General features: G+C 36.6%; 1 protein-coding gene across 2 annotated transcripts in view; it reads left to right on the top strand.

Moving 5' to 3' along the window:
- LOC113237389 (laccase-2) overlaps positions 1 to 17,678 on the top strand; it is an 80,568-nt gene extending 62,890 nt beyond the window's left edge. Inside the window, exons 2-10 of one of the 2 annotated variants that reach the window (XM_026473822.1) lie at positions 6,284 to 6,502; positions 6,733 to 6,970; positions 10,838 to 11,122; positions 11,208 to 11,683; positions 12,105 to 12,289; positions 15,901 to 16,096; positions 16,174 to 16,386; positions 16,533 to 16,763; positions 17,254 to 17,678. In XM_026473822.1, the coding sequence (XP_026329607.1) occupies positions 6,284 to 6,502; positions 6,733 to 6,970; positions 10,838 to 11,122; positions 11,208 to 11,683; positions 12,105 to 12,289; positions 15,901 to 16,096; positions 16,174 to 16,386; positions 16,533 to 16,763; positions 17,254 to 17,423 (2,213 nt within the window). In that variant the 3' untranslated portion in view covers positions 17,424 to 17,678. Of the gene's footprint in view, positions 1 to 6,283; positions 6,503 to 6,732; positions 6,971 to 10,837; positions 11,123 to 11,207; positions 11,684 to 12,104; positions 12,290 to 13,155; positions 13,352 to 13,458; positions 13,672 to 13,858; positions 15,109 to 15,900; positions 16,097 to 16,173; positions 16,387 to 16,532; positions 16,764 to 17,253 lie in introns of those variants that run through there. The other variant, XM_026473823.1, reaches the window with a different exon arrangement.
- The last annotated feature ends 6,075 nt before the right edge of the window (positions 17,679 to 23,753 follow it).

The following is a 23,753-nucleotide window of genomic DNA, read 5'->3' as shown; positions in this document are numbered from 1 at the left end:
CTGTAGTAGTGGGACAGAGACGGTGTCAAACGCCTTTGAGAGGTGCCATTTGAGGAAGACCAAATGCATTTTTGTTTTTCGTATATTTCCTTGACAGCATATTCTACTAGAGAACCTATGGCATCCTTCCCCAACCCCTTCTCAAGCCAAATTGATTATTGAAGATGATGTTGTTGGCCTCTAGGAAACTAACCAGACTACGGTTCTAAATTTTCTCAAGAATTTTAGAAAGGGCTGGCAACACCGAGATAGGTCTGAAATTATCGACATTGTCTCTGTTTCCACTTTTATGTATAGGGTGTAACTACAGCTTTTTTAAGGACGTTAGAAAATGCACCTGTAGTTATTTCCAGATTGCAAATATATGTTATTATCGGCGTTAAAGTAGGGCAAGCAGATTTTAAAAGTTTGGTTGGTATCCCAGCCGATCGCACAGTTATGGAGACTTCTAATTATGTCTATAACCTCATCCTCCGTCACCTCTAGCAAGACCATTGAGTTCAAAGGCGATATATTAAAGTTAATTGATGAACAGTTATCAACTACACGTGAAGCTCAATTGGCGGGTCAATTCGTGTATCGGTTTGGATAAGCCTTTCTATTTCTTCCCGGGCTCTTTTAGGACTATGCTTTGCTTTATCAAATTCAGATCTTTCATATTCCTCAATCATTACAAAAATTACGATAGCATTTGTAGGTAATAGCTAAAATCACGTTATTCGGATCAATATTGACTTTCTTACTGTCACGATTACGTATGCATCTTAGTAAGCCTGTCGTAATCCTGGGCTTAATAATTCTCTGCCTACATGGAATTCTGAATGTGATGGTATGTGTACAAATTATGGAGTTCAATATTGCCAAAAAGCGTTCAGTCGCTTGGATAGCGTCACTAAGCGAATATATACAAGAGAAATCAGTTCTTTCAATTTCACAAGTGTGAAATTGAAAGAACTGAAAAATGCAATTGCACACAGATTTAATTTCGTACCTACACTTCTAATTTGACGTTTTTGCGGTTCAAAATTTAAATTTAGAAGGACTGGGTAATGATCAGTTATAGATGACTCAATAACGACAGTATTAGCCCGAAGATTGGATTTTATGAGAACATGATCCAAACAGTTGTTAACTCTTGTGGGGAGTAGATGTACTGGTAAAAAACCATGAGACGCAGTAAGGTTTAGATATTCACCTGAGTGGACATCAACATTATTATTTTTTATGTCAATATTAATATCTCCGATTATGACGATGTTTCTAAACGGTGACAAGGTATGTAAAATGGAATTTAAGCTGTTATTAAAGTTATGTATTATTTTGTAGGATGGTGATCTATATAAACCCAAGATAGCTAGGTTATTATCAACTTTGCAGATTACACAATTGGCATCCAAAAAGAATGGTTCCTGAGTAGAATAATTTAGAAAGTTTTTTACATAAATAACCACTCCTTCATTTTGATTTTTAACATTTTTTGTACCATATGATTTGTAGCCTTCTACTTCCGGTAAGTTCACTACCTTGGTCAACCAACACTCAGACAAAATTCTTACGCCACACTTAAGATTTAGTGACCATAGTAGTAATCTAAATGTGTCAAAATTTTTATTGAAACTTCTAAAGTTAAGGTGTAAAAGAGTTAACGACTTGAAACTTTTCTTGATATATGTGTGGCATTGTGCGACGTCACTAGTATATGATTTCGATATAAATAAATCGTCAAGTTCGGGGTTTAATTCTGTTATATTAGCCATTTATACAAAATATTAAGGTATAGGAGGAAACACTCGAAATACATAAATACTGGTTGGTTTATTGTAGCCACCAGACATCATTACAAAAATAAAATTTGTTAAATCAGTTCAATCACCAAAAATTCTCCTTTGAATTTATGTTGTATGCGACACCAAATCGGTGAGTGTAAGATTCAATGTATTTAATACTATATGAGTTGTAAATTGTAAGAATATGTAGATTAAAATTTGTGCGGGCTGTATAAGTGTATAGGTAAATGTTAGTGTTCATTATAAAAGTTTATAGCATATGTATATACGAGAATGTATATGACTAAGTGAGGTATGAGAATGCGTGTTGTATAATTATGAATTGTTTGTGCGTTTTGTGTAATGTGTAACAATTTTATGCAATGAATATAAAAATAATATTGTGAATATTTTAAAGGAGAATTTAGTCAGTCGCACTTAAGTTAAAAGTTAATCTAAATCTTTTAAAGTTTGCTCGGATTTCACAAGTATTTGTTTCGCTCCAAGTGTTTTTCGTAAGTATATATTACCATTGGAGGTCCAGCAAAATCGTACGAATTGGTTTTGGCGAAGTCATGGCTGGCGAAGAGTAACTTTTTTGTCTGCATCGTTAAATGATCAGATATATATACCGGTTTACGGTCACCAATGATTCCCAGAGACTCAGTGTTCATTTTATCAGTTAGGACGCTTCTTATTGTAAGCCTTTGCTGCATCAATGAAGTTTTGTTTGTTATGCACATGCGTGAAGTTAGCAACAATTGGCTTGATTATCCCTGGTATGGCCGGAATGCGACGTACGTATCTCATGTCCATCGAAGTAAGCTCTTTGCCAATTGTGGATGCTATGTTTGTTACAATTGTCACCAGGTCATCATAGGATTCTTTTTCCTTAGCTGAAACATTCCTGATTTCAACACAGGCACTACGAGAACATTGTTGTAGGTCTTTAATTTTATTATCAAAATTTTTTACACACTCCGCCAATTGCGTTCGTTCTTTTTCCCAGTTTTCAACTTTTTTTGTCATGTCCTCGAATTGTGAACTAATAAAGCTTGTAGACTTTTCAACTTCAAGAAAGGATTTTTGAATTCCAGAGTTTTGTGATTTCAACTCAGAGACTTCGGTGATAAGCTTATTTAGAAGTGTTTTGCTGCTCCATCACCTGAGTGAATGTATTATTATGAACTAGGTTCCAGGACGTTAACTTTTCTTCAATTTCTTGCTGAGTTCCTGTTTAAAACTTAAAAATTCGTTGATGGGAGACGACTCATTTCTAGGTCGCTTACTACGCGAGTTCGTATTCGTAATAGGTTTTTTGTAACTGTGTTATATTTGAATCTGATTGTGGCTGGACTAACTTTGTTAATGGGGGTGGCGAGTGTTAAAACCTAGAATTTTTTATAGATTATAGTAAAGCGTGTAGGAAGAGCGTTGCAGACTATATCATTTTGTTGCAAGATCTACAATTTATGTTGAAGGTATGTCCTGCTCTCCTTGTCTAACATTCGAGAAATATCTCGAATACCAGTAATAACTGGTGCCTAAAGATATTTTTTCTTTGAAAAATTGAATTCCGCTGATATTGCTTAACTAAACTAAATAAGATATAAAAAAACCGCTTAGAGGGGGCTCTAGGTCTCGTTTCGTTGATTCCAGACACAATTTAGCTAAAAATGTCGATTAGGTACGTCAGTTATGATAAGGAGGGCAGTATCTCTTACGTATTTAAAGACTTACACAAAAATCATTTACAACTAATGATTTATATAATGATATAATGATATCACAGTTATATTGTTTGCAATGTTCCATTCCAAGGGCCTTAACAACTTTGAACGTGATTCAAATATAAATACCGATACAATCGAAGTATATTGCAATTATGTACAGAAATACGCTTTTATTATTAAGAACATACCGAACGACATGCCATTGTTAACAATAATTTGCGGATCAGGAAGTAAAAGTGTGGCCAGTTCAAGGACTCAAAATCCTAAACGATCAGTGATAAAAAATGTTTTTATAGCATTCGATTAAGTAACTATAATTTATAGTTAAATGTATAGCACGATTTTGCTACATAATCATTATTAACGCCCGACAAAATATAATTAGGGTTGCGTATTAGCTTGCTGGATAACCGACAATTACATTTTAGTGGTATCCATTTATTTATTCATTAAACTATTTGAATGATCGACTACAAGAATATTTTGAAAGAGTATTTTCAAAGTAGCAGTTAACAGGTAGTCACTTATAAATTGTTAACTTTCTCACTTGCGCTCCAACAGCAAACATTAAATACCATAAATAACAAGATTGTTGGATAATCAAGAGAATTAATAACTGTCTGCCGCGTAACTAGGATTACAACAGATATTAGAATCGATTACTGCATAAGCTACTGTTACCTGTTACATAATATGAATATTAGTTATCTTAGTAGGAAGTAGAGCCCTTTAAATAGCCATCCCTAGTTGTAGCGAAGTTACAAAACCCAGTCGTGACAATGTTGGCCATTAAACCGCATGCCTATAGCCGAATGGCCTGTAGCTGTGTGAGATTTGCATACACCTGCAGACTGCTGCTTATCTAACGAAGTTATCTAGACAGTCCATGTTCGAGGGATAGTCTATAATACATTCCTACCTACTACTACCTACTACACTACTACTTATAAACCGTACTATACAATACAGATGTTGAGAATGCCACCTAGAACATATTTGAATTGTAATGGTTGTAGAACATGCTCAAGTTTGAGTTGACAAACCACCATATCAATAAAGTGATTTGATTTTGTTCTCTTACCAAGTTATCTCAACATATTTTTAGCCAACACAAATAAGTATTTTTTATGACACCAAGTGACGGAACGAACAAGTAGTGCGCCTCGTGGTAAGCGATACGCCTGTCCATAACAGTTGCAGTGCCACTCGGAAATCGCAAAGATCTGAAGAACACTACCACTGCGCCCGTCACACTGAGTCATAAGTTGACAAGTCCAATGTGCCTGTAATTTCACCAGCACCCTCCAAAACCGGAACGATGTAATGCTCACATTACCGCTCGGCAAGAAGAAGAAGAAGAAATAAGGAATATGGCAGTACTTTCCTGGACGAACTCTTTCACTAGGAGAACTACTGCAAGTAAAACTACTATACTGCTCTATTGCTACTGTGTACTCCTCTATCATATTATAATGGTAGATAGAATTTTTAAATAATTCTTGAAAAGGATTAGAAAGCTAAACTCAAAAAACCAACAAAACTACATTTTTACTTTCTAAACCAGTGTTGGGACAGTTTTGAAATTTTTTACACTTTTACCGTAAAATATTTGAGTTCCATGGTTTATGAACAGTCCATGCTATGACGGATCGACTGAGAACATGCTTGAAGTAACCGACTATCAGATTGTTTTATAGTCTAAACATTAAAGTAATCTAACTTGAACGACCATCGTTATAACACTTAATTACTACACTGTTTCGAAGCTTAACAACAAAGCCTAATAATGTTTACAGCAATTTGCCACATTCATATGTAAAAATTCATTTCTTAAATGATAAAAAGAATTATAATTTCTTGTAACCATAATGGTACTTTGAACATAATGCATTTTACTTTATTTCTTAAAAAATGCAGCAGTCCATCAGAGATTTGAGACTTGGAAACAAAATCAAACAACAAATATTTATTAAAAACAAAGAACATTTTACAATAGTTTTCAAAGCGTCTGCCTTGATTTATAATACACAAACGACATCGGAATAAAAAGTTTGTTTTCATCATTGTTATATTTCTGGACTACTACTAAACGGGCCTTTAACACGCGTTTAATGTCCTTGTAAACACGAAATATAACGCAAACTCTATTGATTCTGTATGCTCCTTTTGTAGTGAGCTGTGGTATTTACTCCGTTCAGATAGAACCCAGATAAAGAACACATTTGTTTGCTCAACATGCTGATATGTTGGCGACGTATAATGGCGTTTGAAAATTCACACAATAGCGTTGTTTCTAACCGCATACATTTCATGCATGAGGTTTCATAACGCCCAGTTATTGCTTTGAATTAGTCGGTTTGGTCTTAATAGTGTAATTTAATTCCCGTATGTACGGTGTAACAACTTAATTCAATATCGCATTTTAAACTATGCATAATTAGAAATTTACACACAAATTAAACTGCAAGGGTTGAAACTAATTTATAATACGACCCATAAATTGAACAATTTCTATGTACACGGCAGTATATACATCATGCTGCACATTGACGTATTTTGTTGTGTGTTTGCACTGGAGGCGATTTTTGAACATGGATGTGTAGTCTGATGTACTTTTGACTGTACAAACTCGTCAAAAGCCGTAATGAAATTCAAATTTGTTCAGTAAGAACTTGTCTATTTTGTAGCATACAAAGTGTTTATTCTGAATGAAAGACATTTTAAACCTAATTTGTACAAGGTCCAATTGCACTTTTAACCCTAATCCTTTTGTTCTATTTACAGAAGCAGTCGATGATGACCAAACAGCTTCAGCGCAGTCCTGGTGGCAGTCAGACGCGGTGCCGCCGTCACCCAGTATCCCAGGGATCGGAGCAGCAAGTAGTAGCAGTAGCTTCTCCGCTTCCCACGGACTGGTCCAGACCCACCCTTCGGCCTCTGATCCCTTCGGCTCCTACGCTGGCATCGGCAGCACACTTGGGCCTTCCATGAATACTTTTGCAGGTAGAAGAATTTACCTGGTTCTACGGGACTTCGGATGATATAAAAAAAAGTTTTTAGTTAAGATAAAAGTTAACCGTTAACTAGTTGCATTAGATAAAGTAATGTAATTGTGTTTGACTTAACTATACAAATGTTATCAAAAGAATCAATGTTAATGTTTACATGTAATGGATTTGAATACTATATCTAGCAAAGTGATAATTTTAATTCTCAAGTCACTCTATCCGCAGCCTCCGGCGGTCCGCTGAGTGGTGGCGTAAGGAGCAAACCTTTACCCCCACTGACTCAAAGCGCGAGCGGCAAGCCAAGCTTCAAGCATCTGGACTACACCAGCAGTGCTACAGCCGAATTGAGGAGAAACCCATCACTCTCCGCCCCCGATGAATGCGCCCGAGCCTGCAGAGAGAATGAGCCACCTAGGATCTGTTATTATCACTTTACTCTCGAGCTGTACAACGTTTTGGGAGCGTAAGTACTTTTAAAACTATCTTATTTCCTTCCAAGTTTAAACAAATTTGGATGTAAAGTTTAATAATAAAAAGCTATATAAAGTTGAAATAAATATTAAGTAAGAATTTAAAAGTAACAAATAAGACTTGACTTTTTGTTCGCACATTGTACCCACTGAAATAGAACATTCTATTGTATTAAATAAAAATTTTGACGAGAACAACTTGTAAACTACTCGTCGTTGCGTTTTTGTTTTCTTCATTCATATTCAAATACAAAAGAAATTCAAGGTACTTTATGAGGCAACGATTCTGAATAGTGATGAAGTTTAGGTTGTTTAGTTCCTCGTGAATAGTTGGGCCAAAAAACTTAATTCAGTAAATTAAATTTAAAAATTATTTTGTAAACCTAATAAACTTCGGGATATTTTTTATTAAAGCAATGAAAACAAAGATATGGACAGAATAATTGATAAAAATTGTAAAATGTAAATATTTACAACAAGTACAATTAAATGCCACTTTGAATAATAAAGAATGAGGCAACTGAAAGATTAGAAGTCGCAGTGGAAATAGGGACAGAACGTAATTTTATTATAGGGAATATTAGAGTCAGTACAAGAAAAAGTGTATATATATTAGAATATTTGGGTCTTATTATTAGTGCAATCAAAATTAAGTCAATTGTATCTAAATATCGATTTCTTAGGTTTTCGCGATTGTTACACACAGGAAATGAAACTATTTTTCCGGATTTAAATCGCGTATATTTGTTTTTTCAAACAAATCTTTATTTCTATAAAATATGAATAAGCTTGACAAACCTCAGGTCAAAAGAAGTCCGTTATTTACCCAGGACGCTGCGAGAGGCCATCTTTAATTAAAAAACATCCTAATTTCAACAGGGAAGATGGTTACTACGTACCATCAGTTTGGGATCCAGTACTTCCTCTAATGAAAAATCCCAAACAGACATAAGACTGCAGTACTTATTAATATGTTTTAGTTTATTCCAATTGCTATTATTAATTCAGAATAAATTGAACTTAATAAAAATTCATTCAATAAAATAATTTGTAAAACTTAAAGCAGCGTAAATTGGAATGTTTTCTTTGTAAAATTAAAAATAATGTATTTAATTAATAACTATTGTAACTTTAGTGAAAAAATAGGGTGGTTTGCATCAATATTAGACATAACTGGTGGAAGACTGTACCACCGCAGTCAACCGTGACCATGGGACCTGTAAAGGGTCCGAAACGTCGGTTTGTTTGAAAAAACAAATATACGCGATTTGAATCCGGAAAAATAGTTTCATTTCCTATGTATCTAAATATCTATTAAATTTCTCCTATCCAAAGTGCCTAAAGAAATTTAAGATAATTAGATACGACATACTTGTAAGTTTCAATTATTTATCAGTTAATTTAAATACTTCCCTCGCTACTTCACAATGGAATTTCTGTTGATTAGTTAATGTAGGCGAATTTCCTGTATGAAACCCAATTTTATTGTGTTTCAGGGCCGGAAATTGAATGAATTGTTATTTGATACGTCGGAATGACAGTTTCTATAGTTATTCTATAGAAATAGAAATAGAATCTCTCTAAAAAAATCTTCTCTTCTTTTTTTCCTTTTACAAATAACTAATCTACCTATGCACAGATTCGAATTTTAGCAACTTTAACTAGGAAAATCATGTCAAAGAGCAAACGCACGCGATTGCATTAAAAAGGTTATGGCCAAATTTAAAGGAAGAGTAAATCATTTTAACACTCGACATTTAGCTTTTATGTGCTCAAAATTTATTTAATTCATAATTTGATTTAAATCAACAATGGTAAAAAATGAAAAAAGCCAAACTATGAAGTAATAGTTACTTCATTGCGGTTATCTGTGTCACGATCCTGACACGATTCGGCAACGACCCGATCATCACGACCACTCGTGCTGTGAAATGACTCAGCGACACAGATTTGTGTTATCCCACTTTTTCCATTTCACAGGGATCATCTTACGAAATTATATAATTATTTGTAAAATATTAACAACCTCGCAAGACTATATTACTAGTATCATAAACTACAATTTCTGTTCCATGACTTTTAATAATTCATCAGATTCTACTTTCGTACAAAAATAAAAACATTTTTCTGCTCCTGTACTTTTTTTTAATCTGTCAATTATAATTTCATAAACCATACCTTAATGGCGCTATTTTTAGTTCTGAATCAAAATTCTATTGTCTATGGTACTCGCCACTGGGCTGAAAATTTTCATTGAAGTGCTGTACACAGAACTGTGATAAGTGTTATAATACTGTACTTGTGTATTATAATGATTTTCAGAAAAAGAATATAGTATTTTTGCTAATTAAAATATCAATAAGTACGCTACTTAAACGCTATAATGTCTCCTGAATAGTTAAACAGGCCTAAAAGTCCTGCAACTGTGCCATAAATTTTTAAAGAAAAAAAAATATTGGTTAAAATATATGCGACACTTGGCCACTTATATTTTGTTTTTGTTTTTTGTTTTATAACGTTTGTTTGGCTGTTGTCTAAATATTTGAAGGGTTGTATGGTGGAGCCTTTGCCTACCCTAATAAAAGGGGTTAAATTTTTTTAGTTTTTAAATTGTTGTGCATTTGTTGTCATGGATTTTATCAAAATATACCTAAAATAAATATTGGTTCTGTTTGATTATTTTATTTACTCGTAGAAAAAGTATTGTATGCAGTCATTACACAATTAGGTCTTAAAATCTCGTAACTATTACTTAGGCCCCTCGGCGTAACCTTTTGGCCTAAATACGGCACTCGAGTTTAAAACCGCAACGATTGCATAAAATTCTATTAAATTGATGACGCTTTAAACGATGATATCTCTGTGCGGTAACAAAAGAAAATGGGGGTCGTCGGGGAGGGCGCTTGCACGTTTGAACTTACAAACGTGTAAATACAGTTGTAAAAAGTGTCAGATAGTACACCAAAAACTTAAAAGTTTCTTTTTTTATAAATTTATTATATTTTGTCATGAAACAAAACTCGTTACTTATGATGTTTGTAAACATAGTTCTGCGAAGTTATTCGTATTTTACAAATAATCCTGTCTAGAAATTTTTATTTGCATAAATGTTAGAGACAGTTTCTTGTGACAGCCCGCATAATAACTTCTTTTATCGCTAAACAATGTTAACTTAACTGACAGATTTAAGCCCATCTGTGTAGCTTTATTCGAAAATATAAATATTACACTCGTGTAAAGTTTAAACTCGCTAAAAATATACACAATTGCAATATTTGGGTTTGTTACGTTTTAATATTAAATCTGTGGGTAAATAAGACATAAAAACCAGAAACATCAAAACGTTCAGTTTTTTTGAGCACCGGCTCGCCTAGTTAAGCACCCATTACCGATCTGTTCACGGCTAGTTAACTGCTCTATATTCAGCGAACTTGTGCACCGATCCGAATTCACACGTAATTAATAGATGACGACACAGTTGCGTAAATATATGCAACGGACGATCGTACTAGCACCTAATCTAAGGAAATCGTGGTGCAACTTGTTTGATATAGAAAACACATTAATTACATGTGTCTTCCACTTTACATTAACATTAGGAAAAACTAATCATCATTCAATAATGCTTCAAGCTCAGATTTTACCCCATATCAGCTTTATATAAAACCGACAAACACTAATTGCCTATTAGCGAGCGGATATTGAAAGCCTGCAATCATACGTTTAATTGAAATGGAGTGGATGCTGATTAAGAAATAAATTCTTAAATATGCCACTTAGCCACAAAAACGAGATTATCTGGTAACTGTTCTGTAGTATTTGTAACCGTCGTTCCTAATAAATTCATTATGTTTTTCCAGGGCTTGCCAAGTATGCACACCGAACGCCACCAACGTGGTCTGGTCGCACTGCCAGTGTGTTCTCGCAGATGGTGTCGAACGAGGTATCCTTTCCGTGAACAGAATGTTGCCCGGACCTTCCATCCAAGTGTGCGAGAACGACAAGGTCGTAATCGACGTCGAGAACCACATGGAAGGTATGGAAGTAACAATCCACTGGCACGGTATCACTCAACGAGGCACTCAGTATTACGACGGTGTGCCTTTTGTTACTCAGTGTCCAATTCAACAAGGAAACACTTTCAGGTAAACTATTCTGACAATTTTTTCTGATGCTTTAAAATGTGACGGCGAAATCTTTCGTAATTACATTTAACTGCACTTATTTCAGATACCAATGGAAAGGTAATGCTGGTACTCACTTTTGGCACGCCCATACTGGTCTCCAAAAACTCGATGGTATATATGGCAGTATCGTAGTCCGTCAACCTCCTTCCAAGGACCCTAACAGCCACTTGTACGACTACGATTTGACCACACATGTCATACTAATCAGTGACTGGCTCCACGAAGATGCTGCTGAGAGATACCCTGGTCGCCTCGCCGTTAATACTGGACAAGACCCTGAGTCTGTGCTCATCAATGGAAAAGGACAGTTCAGAGATCCCAACACCGGTTTCATGACTAACACTCCTCTTGAGGTGTTCACTATCACGCCAGGCAGAAGATACAGATTTAGAATGATCAACGCGTTTGCGTCTGTATGTCCGGCGCAAGTCACATTTCAAGGCCACAATCTAACTGTAATAGCTACAGACGGTGAACCAGTAGAACCCGTACAAGTCAATACTATAATATCATTCTCAGGTTAGCTGTAGTTTATTGGTAATTTAAATAATATACAATAAAAAATATAAATGAATGACCGTTTTCACCATAGCGCATTAACTTTTCCCAATTCTAATCACTGTCTTCCAATAATTGCTACCTTATTTCATTTGAATTACTTATCAATAGATTATAGACTCCCTCAGTGATTGTATGCAACATTATTTTCATGCGAGTTATTTCGGAACAAAAAATTGTTAACTTCAGTTATGTAGTGCAACTACTCAAGCGGATAAATTGAATAACATGTTGCAACTTCTTCCTTTTTCAATGTTCATTAAATTTCTATTGCCTTCGGAATAAAATATCTATAGTAAGGAGTCATACATTTCGTGTTCTATAATTCTGACGATGAAAATAAATTCAACAACATTTGACTTCTAAACTTTATGAATTTCAGGCGAACGTTATGACTTTGTTATCGAAGCTAACAACATTCCCGGTGCTTATTGGATCCAAGTACGAGGCCTTGGCGAATGTGGTATTAAGAGGGCCCAGCAATTGGGTATCCTCCGTTACGCCAGAGGCCCGTATCAGCCCTCGTCTCAACCTCCAACTTACGACGTTGGTTTACCTCAGGGCGTGGTGAGTGGCTGCACTGTACATACATCGAACAATGGAGATTTCTGTATTATACATATTAATGTAAATAAGGCGGTAGATCCGAGGCTATATTAATCAGTATAGATCATGATAAAGGGACAAGTGTAGAAATTTTCAATACCTATATACCACAAGCTGAGTTTCGATCATATACTTTTGGACACGTAAAATTATGCAAAATTTATAATCATGAAGCTTAGCTAAATGCAGTTGAAACCAATTCTAATACCACTGTAAAGAATTTCTATGATACATAAATGTGTATCGTAGAAATTTATAAATATGTTTCCATCGAAATTGCAGTAATAGCAATATCTGCAATTTATGCATTAGTTGCGTCCAGGTTCGAACACGGCACGAAACCACAAGACTTTGTTATTAATTGGCGGATATTGCACAGAAAGCCTGACACGACAACCTCGGTACCTCATTGAACTCACTAGTTAAACATTTATGAGGACCACTATCGTATCTACCAATACTACAGTGTCGAAGTAAAGAATAATTTTAAACAGCCTATGTAATTAAATTACATACAACACGCAATCAGAGCGTGGTCATTACTTATTACTCATTCGTCTGTATTTGTAAATAATTTACCATTCAGTACACTATATGTTTAGTGTCAATTGTAGAATAGATGGCTTAGTAAATATATTGCACGTACGGATGAAACAGTTATAGGAAACATGATTTAAATAAATCATAGTCAATTGGTACTCAGTTCGGATTTATTACCATAGATTTACAAGTAGTAATTAGATTTAGAGGAAGGTAAACAATATTGTAGTGTAGTATGCACGTAATATTAGTAATTGCACGTACCTTTCTCCCCACTAACTAAACAGGTGATGAATCCATTGGACGCAATTTGTAACCGCCAAAGGAACGAAGCTATTTGCGTAAGCCAACTAAAAAACGCAAGGAATATTGACCCTGGTATTCTTCAGGAAAGACCCGATGTGAAAATCTTTTTGCCTTTCCGTTTCTTCGTGTACAGACCAGAGATGTTGTTCCAACCTAACACTTACAACAAATACCTAGGTGAGCATTTTCGACCTTTGAAAGTGCGTTTCATATTTTATAGTTTTAAACTACACCATTACAATTCCTTCATAACATTATTAAATTCATTCAACCTATTTTGACAGTGGCCCCGTCTGGAGACCACGTGATCAGTTTGATTGATGAGATCTCGTACATGCCTCCTCCTACCCCCCTGATCAGTCAGTACGATGATATCAACCCTGAGCAATTCTGCAACGGAGACAATAGACCAGCAGATTGCGGACAAAATTGTATGTGCACCCACAAAGTTGATATACCGGTGAACGCTATTGTCGAAATTGTACTTGTAGATGAAGGTAAGTGAAACCTGCTTGACGATAACGTTAGTTTTAAAGCTTTAAATACCCTAAAAGTATTGTGTTCACATAACGTCAGTAACGGTTACTTTGGTGATCAGTCAGTTCTCGAATTTTAAACTACACTTATAAACTCATTGCGAATGCAAATTATTAGTAATGCTGATTACCCGTTCTTTAATTTCAGTTCAAATTGCAAACTTATCACATCCGTTCCATTTGCACGGATACGCCTTCAACGTCGTCGGTATTGGCCGCTCTCCTGATCAGAACGTCAAGAAGATCAACTTAAAACACGCTCTCGACCTTGACAGGAGAGGTCTACTACAACGTCATCTTAAACAGGGAGACTTGCCCCCAGCGAAGGATACCATTGCGGTGCCCAACAACGGATACGTCATTCTCCGTTTCCGAGCCAATAACCCTGGTTTCTGGCTACTCCACTGTCATTTCCTCTTCCACATCGTCATTGGAATGAACCTCGTGCTCCAAGTTGGCACTCATGCTGACCTTCCTCCCGTACCCCCTACCTTCCCGACGTGCGGAGACCACCTACCCCCAATTTCCTTGCACCCTTGAGTCGGTTCCTACAGTTTTCAGCGCAAACTATCACTGCAGTTGAATAATTATGTTAACTAAGTGTAAATTTATGTTTGTTTTGTGTGATGTGTACGACGGATGCGAAGTGTTCGGTTCTTCCGTCGTCGTGTTACTTAGTATGAAACGATTCAACAGGAGGTTATGGCGATATGTGATTTTATTTAACAGCGATACAATTCTCTTGTGTTGATATTAGTTTTATTTTATTGCCATATTGGGTGTTTTCTTGTGATTACTCTTGAGGCTTTTAGACCAACGACATTCTTCTCCTAATGGTATCCTTCCATTGAACATTTCCGACCTGGAACTAACAACTTGCCATTACAATTTTCACCAAGGATTTTTATTTATTACGTGTATATATCATAAAATTTACTACTATATAAATATAGATACTTAAGCTAAAGAACCCAGTTATCAACTCTCGTCACACACCATATAAATTGTAGGAATGTAAATAATACACTTCAACAGCTGTGTATGTATGTAACTGTAAATACACTTCTTTTGGTTATACAATGCATACCTCTTGTCATCAGTGAAGACTGTCTATAACTAAATAGGTTTGCAATAAATGTTACCATTCGCAATGTTACCATTATCTTAAGTCACAGTTATAAACGTTGTGTTACTGTGCCAACTGTGCCAAAAATCAAAACGAAATATTAAAAATCGCATTGGCAACCCTAGTCTACAGAAACATCGTCATCAACGATTTATTCGATATTTATAATTTATACATATTAATCTTATAGGTATACGTACAGTTGGTGTCATGATAAAGTAAGTACACATTTGGACTCTATACTCACAAAGTAAGGTCCTCATTTGCGCTGTCTCAGACCACCAATGGTATATCGTATACCACTTTAACTGCAATGATTTTAGCAGGAAATTATTGTTAATCAATTTTATAATAACTATTATAAATAAAAAGTGTAATTTTTATACTCTTTAATAAAATAAAATATATTAAATGCTGCTTTATTTTATTTTAATAAATATTTTTAATGTATCAATATTGTGTTGACGAAAGTTCTTTCTACTCTAAATCTTTAACATGATTCTTAGAAAAAGCTTTTATCATCATCTCACTGTGTTACGCCTTGATTACACAATTATAAACTTGTAAATATACCCTTGCACGTACAACCAAATTACGTAGAGTATCTAGCACTTAGTTAAAAGTTTACATTTTAGCTAGATGGACTTATAGTGGGACCATTAGTGGGACCTGTTATGTGGATACCAATGCAAGTGTAGATGCACGTGACACCCCAGGAGACACAGGTTGTATATTATTATGCATATTTTGTCTGTACAGTTGTATTAATGTATTAATATATTCCGTGTCATTTTCTACAGTTTCTTCGATGGCATAAGTTTACGTACTGCTTCTTATCAAACTTTCTACATTCTTGTATTTAAGTAGGAGTGTGAAAATATCTTTACAATCACAAATTAAATTATGTCCTTAAAAAATAACAAAAAACAATTGTTTCCAAGTCTTCTCAAAATCTTTTTTATCTGTCCGTAAGTTATGATACTTGCTAATCATTATTTCTGTTACCTATTGTTGCATGATTACAGCCAAATTCCTTCAAAGTGTTATTTTACTTTTCTACGTAGATCATGAACCCGCTAGACGCCATCTGCGACCAACCCCGCGTCGATGCGATCTGTGTGAGCAATCTCAAATCTGCCAAGCCCGTTGACAAGGCCTTGCTTGCTGAGAGACCCGACGTTAAAATCTTTCTGCCCTTCCGATTCCACTTCTACAAACCTAAAGACCTCTTCAAAGAGAATACTTACAACAACTTCTTAGGTAAGAGAAAGTGAAAAGGGGGAAATGATCTTAAAAATTTGTAAGAAAATTATTATATTTTTTTTAATGTTTTACAGTCGCGCCTGGTGGTGACCATGTGATCAGTTTAGTAGATGAGATATCCTACCGTTCTCCGCCAGCACCCCCTCTATCCCAGATGCATGAACTGGACCCAGAATTGTTCTGCAACGGTGACAACCGACCCCCTAACTGCCCTGCGGACTGCCGTTGTACACATATGATTGATGTACCTCTCAACTCTATAGTGGAAATTGTACTCGTTGATGAAGGTAAGTTCGTAAATTTATTTGTTAGTAGACTAACTCTAGCTCTTCGAACATTTTATTGATTGAACGAGGTTAAGCCTTAAGTAGAATTAAAGTTGTATTTAGTGCAAAATCTACTGTGCTAAAACCATAATTGCTTACACTTCTAGTGCAATCCCCGAATCTCTCTCATCCATTCCATCTTCATGGAGGGCCTTACAATGTGATTGGTATCGGCCGATCGCCTGACAAAAATATCAAGAAAATCAATTTAAAGCATGCACTGGACTTGGATCGAAAAGGCTTACTGAAAAGGCAGTACAACCTTCCTCCTTACAAAGATACACTCGCGGTACCCAACAACGGATACGTCGTTCTGAGGTTAAAAGCTGACAATCCTGGTGCGTATACCTATATATTACTTTCTTAATACAATACTAACAATCATTACCATTTTGACATTCGTTTATTTACTCATTATCACCTACTTCAATTTTAAAGAAAAACATCGCGATAAAACATCAACAGCGTATCAATAAAGGTTCCCATAACTTTCAAAGACGCCCTCATCCTCTGCTTAGAAGAGACCCGTGGCCAGCATTGGGACGTATTAAAGTTAACGATAATAAACTGCCTCTGTGGCCGAACGGTTACCATGCCGGACTGCCACGCAGAGGTCCCAGGTTCGATTCCCGGGCCGGGAGAAATATTTGTATGGCCTACATTTATTTCTCTCGTGAGTTTGGGTGTAATTTGTGGTTGTCTATGTGTGTCCATGGCACCCGCGACACAGGGTTTCCCTAGTGCGGGGCTATGTTGAGTGTGTGCGTTATTATTATTATTATTATTATTATTATATCGTGGTAATAATATGTGTATTGTTATTTTCAGGATACTGGCTGTTCCACTGCCACTTCATATATCACATAGTAATAGGAATGAACTTGATTATTCACATCGGCACTGAACATGACCTACCACCTGTTCCTCCAAACTTCCCCCGATGTGGTCACCACTTACCAGCTATCACGCATCCGTCATCATTCTTCCCGTACCATTGACGGTAGATTTTCACGGCCGTTGACATTCTCCACTAGGTGCTAAGAAACCCAAAAGTGAATATCAAACGCGTACTGCCATATTTTATTCTGTTATTGAAATATGAACAACGTGCGAAGAACTTACAAAGACATTGTGAACTCGAATTACTGACTAATCGGTATTATGAAAAACTCAAAATAACTCAAAAAACTACCAGAAGTAATAAGCAAAATAAAATTAACCTTATTTGTAAATATTCGATTAGTTCTACAGCATTAAAATGGCCATTAAGACTTAACAGATTACTATGTCTTTCGGCATTAGGAAACCAAAGTTTTGTAAAGCAATAGAGTTACTATCATCACCTATGGCAAACAATGATATATGATGCCATTTCAAAGATATCACAATTGTTTAACAAGTTCTAAGATATTTTTGATAATTGTTACTCGTTTTGTAGTTTTGTAAATAAAATTAGAAATTAAGAATTCCTATAGCTGTAGTTAGGCATGTATTAAAGTGCTTTTTTACCAGCGAGGCGAGACAAGACGAGGAGAGACGAGAATTGAAATCTCGCTGGTCTATTTCCTCCAAAAATTGCTATCAAAAACTCGCGCGAACCAGCGCGAGCTCGCGGTGGTTCGCGTGATTGTGGATAGTAAAGATTTAGTGCTGTTGAGTTCATCTAGCGATAAATACGCGGTTGAAGTAATGTGTCCTATATGTATATGTTAACGGAAGAAGAATCAGGTGAAACCATCTTTTTTAACTGACTTCAAAAAAAGGTTCTCAATTCGACTGTATGTTTTTTTTTGTATGTATGTTACGCGATAACTCCGCCATTTGTGAACCGATTTTGATGGTTCTTTTTTTGTTGGAAAGAGGGTACCTTCTAAATTTGAAGTGGTCCCATTTAAATTTGAAGAAAATATTCGACCTCTAAAGGTGGTAAACTAGGGGTTGAATGACTTCGCGAGATCGCGCGAGCCCACGCGAGAAATCGTGTTTCCGTTGCAGAGTACAATAGTCTATGTAGGTAGCAATACGGTTCAATACTACATCAACAAATACTTCAATTCTCGCCTCGCCCATCCTCATCAATCCAGACCATTTCCACCGAAGATTAGCTAGGAGAGAATTGAAATTTTGTTATATAAATTTTCGTCTCGCCTCGTCTCGTCTCGCCTCGCCGGTGGAAAACCACCTAAGACCTTTTGTCTTTGGACTAGTATTTATTCGGTAGAACTTGTATTTTTGTATACAGTGACACAATTTTATGCAAGTTCCCATGCCGACACTTCGATGTAGATAACCATTTCTACTTTATTACTAAAGTTTTGGCGATTTCAGTCAGTAATGTAATAAACTGGTGCTTTTTAATTTTTTGTCACAATTTCAACACGTTGTAAGCGTAATCTTCGTTCCTAAATACATAACATAGTAATCATGTATAATGTAATGTCATTTTACGTCTCACTTAAAAATCTATCGTGTCATCATTATGTTCACTCTTTGAGTCACGGATAATGTGCTGATATGGTTTTCTCTTAAACTAAATTAATAACTTGTTAGTAATGGTATAAGACATGTTAAATTATAATTCTGACGTTCACATTGTATCTATATAACACCAAAACTAATTTGCCTATTAAAAGAAATGGTGTTTTTTTCCTACAAGTATAATAAACCTATCCAATAAGTTTGCAAATGTGTGCAAAAGAATTCAACACCTATTATAATGGGTCAATAAGCTTTTTTTACCGACATTGTGATGAATGTATGAAATTTAAAATATATATATATATATATTATTATTACTATAGTAGCCATCTTCGAGTTTCTGATCCTGATGATTGTCTTAAGATTTATGTTCACGGTAACTAATTATTTTTGACAATATTAAGGAAAAATTTACATTTTCCCTATCTGTACTTTACCAGAACTTTTTACGTTTTACGTATCTTACGATACGGTCGTCAAAAGTTCTGGTAAAAACAGCGGTTTTTTTTTTGGTAAAAACAGCGGTTTTTTTTTTAAATTATTCTTTCATGTATAGTCAAATAATTATTGGTACGATCAGTCTTTAAGAAAATAGTCACAATTATAGAATACTATTTGAAGTTTTGTCCCTTGTTGATTCTTTGTGAATCTATGTAATTTTTCTATAAATCTATGATGAAAATGGAACAGACATTTTTAGGATTTTTTTACGTTTTACAGTACGAACAAATTGAAGATTTTTTCCGGATTTAAATCGCGTATATTTGTTTTTTCGTTGACATTCAACCGTGACCATGTGACCTGTAAAGGGCCCGAAATGTCAGTTTGTTTGAAAAAACAAATATACGCGATTTAAATCCGAAAAAATAGTTTCATTTCCTATGTGTAACAATCGCGAAAACCTAAGAACTCGATATGAAGATTTTTTATTAATTATAAAAATGTTTTATATAAAATTTCGGATCAGCCGAGTGTCATTAAAAAGTTGATTGACCCAAATATTAGTTAACTATTTTGATAATTGTTTGAGTTTGAGGGTTGTTCTTAGTTTAGCTTAAGCGAAGATCAAATTACCAGCAAATTTGATTAATATGGCACAGGGTAATGTTTTTTATCATAAAATATACACCTGTGTGTTGGTTTGTCACAATGCATGACTGCAATTTTTATTTCGTTTCTGTCAAGTTTAGATTAACTCTTTTACTAATAAAACGCTCGTGATGAGATACTTTATTGTCATAAGTGGGAACGGAGCGTTAATTTAAACTTGCCAACTTTTACTTATGTTTGTATAACTATGTGTATTAACATTTAATACTTGTAATCAATTGTGCAGGCCAAAATAGTCATTACATAATTAAATATTGTTATAAATCAAATACTCTTTTTCTTTACTTAGAGTAACTTCTTCTTGTTGTCGAGTCAATGACGAAAACCAATAGCAAACTGATGTTAAACTTCTTTTTACACTGTTATTGCCACTGTTATTTACTTACTACGGGGAAATTAGGGATGCGAAATCTAATCTACATCTCAAGTTTTTGCCGAAGAAAGCTTGTGCAGGTGAACGATTTGTTGTTGAGTGTATAGAGTTCCTACAATTAAATAAAAATTAATTCAGTTTTACGTTTATGTCTCTCAAATTTGTCCCTGACAACAGAAATGATTTTATAGCTCTCTTGACTATCTTCACGTAGCTTTCAGCTTGACCGTTACTAGCTGGATGGTAGGTAGGTGAAGTAAGGTGTATGATTCCATTTAGCGAACAAAACTTTTCAAATTCTTGAGAAACAAATGAAGTCCTGTTATCTGAACAAATGGCTTTTATTAAACCAAACCGTGACATAAGTTCGCATAGTTTCTCTATTATAGTTTTGGTACTATACACCTCCATGGCCCAGTCTGTTACCCTGGTCTTCCTATGAACTAATTTAAAGTGAAAGACACAAGGCTACTAAAAATAACAATTTCTTTCTGTTATAGTCTATGTGTGTTGTTTGTTGTTGTAGATACTCCTCTCAGGTAATTCTATCGAAATTCACACACAAATTTCACAAATTTTGAGTAAAAAACGCATGTTTTCCTTAACTTGACATTGGCGAGATCATCGATTGAATTATTTTTTTTATTCTAATGTAAGTGTGTGTTCTAATTAGACCTCCAACTCACCTGATGGAAAGTGAGGATGAGGTCGACGATGGAACATGCACACCTAAATAATGCCTATTCACTCTCGCCTTGAAAAGGTCCAAGTTGTAACGTTCAGGAAACAAGTCTGCAGGTAGGGAATTCCACTCCATAGCCGTTCGCCATATAAATGTGGAAGCGTAACGTTTCGTGCGAATCTTTGGAATATCCACAACATAGGGGTGGAAGCCAAGCCTACGCCTAGTCCCCAGATGATGGAAAGGGGAAGGCGGAATTAAATCGTGTAATTCCATAGCACACTCTCCGTGATATATTCTGCAAAATACCGATAAGTAGGCAACTTTACGGATGTGTTCAAGGCTCTACAGCTTCGCCTCTACTAATTCCGAGTCACCTATAAGCCTATTGGCATGCTTGTCAATTAAATCTAAGGTGTCCAGTTGGTATGTAGCAGAGCCATCCCAAAGGTGGCGGTAGTACTCCATACGTGACCGGACTTGTGCTTGATACAGCTGAAGCAACTGTCCCGGTGTGAAGTAACGCCTCACCCTGGAAAGGATCCCAAGCTTCCTGACTGCATTTTTGGCCATGGATTCCATGTATCTGCTGAAGTTCAGATTGGACGACAGGTGAATTCCAATTAGCTGGAGACGGTCGGTTATCGGTATGGATATATCACGAAAAGTCGGAGTCAGCTCAAAAGGACTCCGCTTAGTGAAAAATAAACACGCCTGCGTTTTGGTAGCGTTAAATTTGACTAGATAGGCATCACCCCAATCAGAGACTGCCTTGAGCGTCAAATCTAAGAGGCTAACCATGGACTCTCGACAAGACTGGATTTCCTCTCCACTGACCCTTGCATTGGTCAAGTACCTACCTACAACTGTGCTGTCATCAGCATACGCAAAGGTACTTGGAATTAACGTATCATTAATAAGCAGCAAAAAGAGAGTTGCAGACAGTACGGAACCCTGAGGAACTTACATCTATCGCCATATGTTCGGAAGAGTAGCCTTCTAAGATAACTCGAAAGGAACGTTCACACAAGAAATCCGATATCCAATTGCAAAGGTCAATGGCAAGCCCATAACATGAAAGTTTGCTTAAAAGGCTTGCGTGCCAGACCCTGTCAAAGGCCTTAGAAATGTCCAAAGACACTGCAAGTGCTTCGCCTTGCTTTTCTATAGCCTCGCTCCATATGTGACAGGCATACACATGAAGATCCCCGGTAGATCGCCCTCATCGGAATCCATACTGGCAATTGTCTTCAAGGTATGATAGGAGACGGTTGTTGAGTACACGTTCCATAGTCTTGCAGAGTATGGAAGTGACTGAAATAGGTTTATAGTTCACAGGGTCAGCTCTGCTTCCCTTTTTGGGCACAGGTTGCACGTTTGCAAGCTTCCACGACCTGGGAACTACACCAGTCTCAAGTGAGAGGCGATACAGGCGCGTGAGAACAGGAGACAACTCAGGCGCACAGTTACGTTGGATTACCACTGGAATTCCATCTGACCCGCTAGCTTTATTCACGTCAAGATTCCGTACAGTTCTAAGTACCTCGTTTTGGCATATGCGAACTGGCGCCATAGTGCAGCCATCCTGAGGTAAGGTAGGTGGTACGTTCCCTGCGGCATCAAGACGCGAACTCTCTGCAAAGAGTGAGGCAAAGAGATTCGCCTTCTCTGCTGCAGTATGGGCCAGTGTGCCATCCGGCCTCAGCAGAGATGACAAAGATGGGTGACAAAAGTTACTTTGGACCGCTTTGGCCAGGGACCAAAAGGATTTGCTACCTGCTGAATAAGAGGCAAGCTAGGCCCCTATGCGGCGCACGTGGTCGAACTTGGCCCTGCGTAACACGCTTTTGCACTTCTTGACGACTATATTAAAAGCTTTTCTCAGATTCTGAGTACTCAGAGCTTTGCGCAGTCGAGTATCTGCCCATGCTTGACACGCGGACTGCTTTTGTGCTTCAGCACGACTGCAGTGAGCATTAAACCATGGACGAGCTTGGAGTCCATTGGGTACATCGGAGTGGATATGTAATACTCCATACCCAAACGCAAGACCTCGACTACAGCATCAGCACAGCTCGACGAGTCTCCTGAAGAAAAGCAAACCTGCCAAGGACATGAGGCAAAGAAATGGCGCATTTCATCCCAATCTGCTAACCTGTATCGCCACACCCGTCTCATACCACTAAGGCCCTGATCGGGTGGGGAATATACAGATACAGTTTTCACCAGACAATGGTCGAAAGTACCCAGTGGGACATCAACAACCACAAAATATTGGTCCGGATCAATTGTCAGCAGAAGGTCCAAGCAATTAGCCGTATGAGATTCAACATCTGGTATCCTAGTGGCACCACTGACAAGCTGGGATAGGTCTAGCGTTAACGCCAGTTTACGCGTCTCTCTCCCAGCATGAACGGTCATCTGGTGTGGGAACAGCCATTCTTGATGGTGCACTTTAAAATCCCCCAGAATGACTAGTTCGGCACCTATGCTGAATCTCATCAGACGTCTCACTCAGATATTGGAACAGCTTGGTTGTCTCCTGATCTCCACTGTGCGATCGGTAAACACAGCAGTACACAATTTGTGTAAATCCTGTGTCTACCAGAAGCCACAAAACAGAAAAACTCGGTGCCTTAAGGTTCTTGAGACGCTTGACACAGATGTCATCGCGAACGTACACAC

The sequence above is a fragment of the Hyposmocoma kahamanoa genome, unplaced genomic scaffold (assembly GCF_003589595.1).
Source record: "Hyposmocoma kahamanoa isolate Upper Pololo Valley unplaced genomic scaffold, ASM358959v1 93, whole genome shotgun sequence".
Classification (NCBI taxonomy): domain Eukaryota; kingdom Metazoa; phylum Arthropoda; class Insecta; order Lepidoptera; family Cosmopterigidae; genus Hyposmocoma; species Hyposmocoma kahamanoa.
This window is presented reverse-complemented; position numbering and strand designations above follow the sequence as displayed.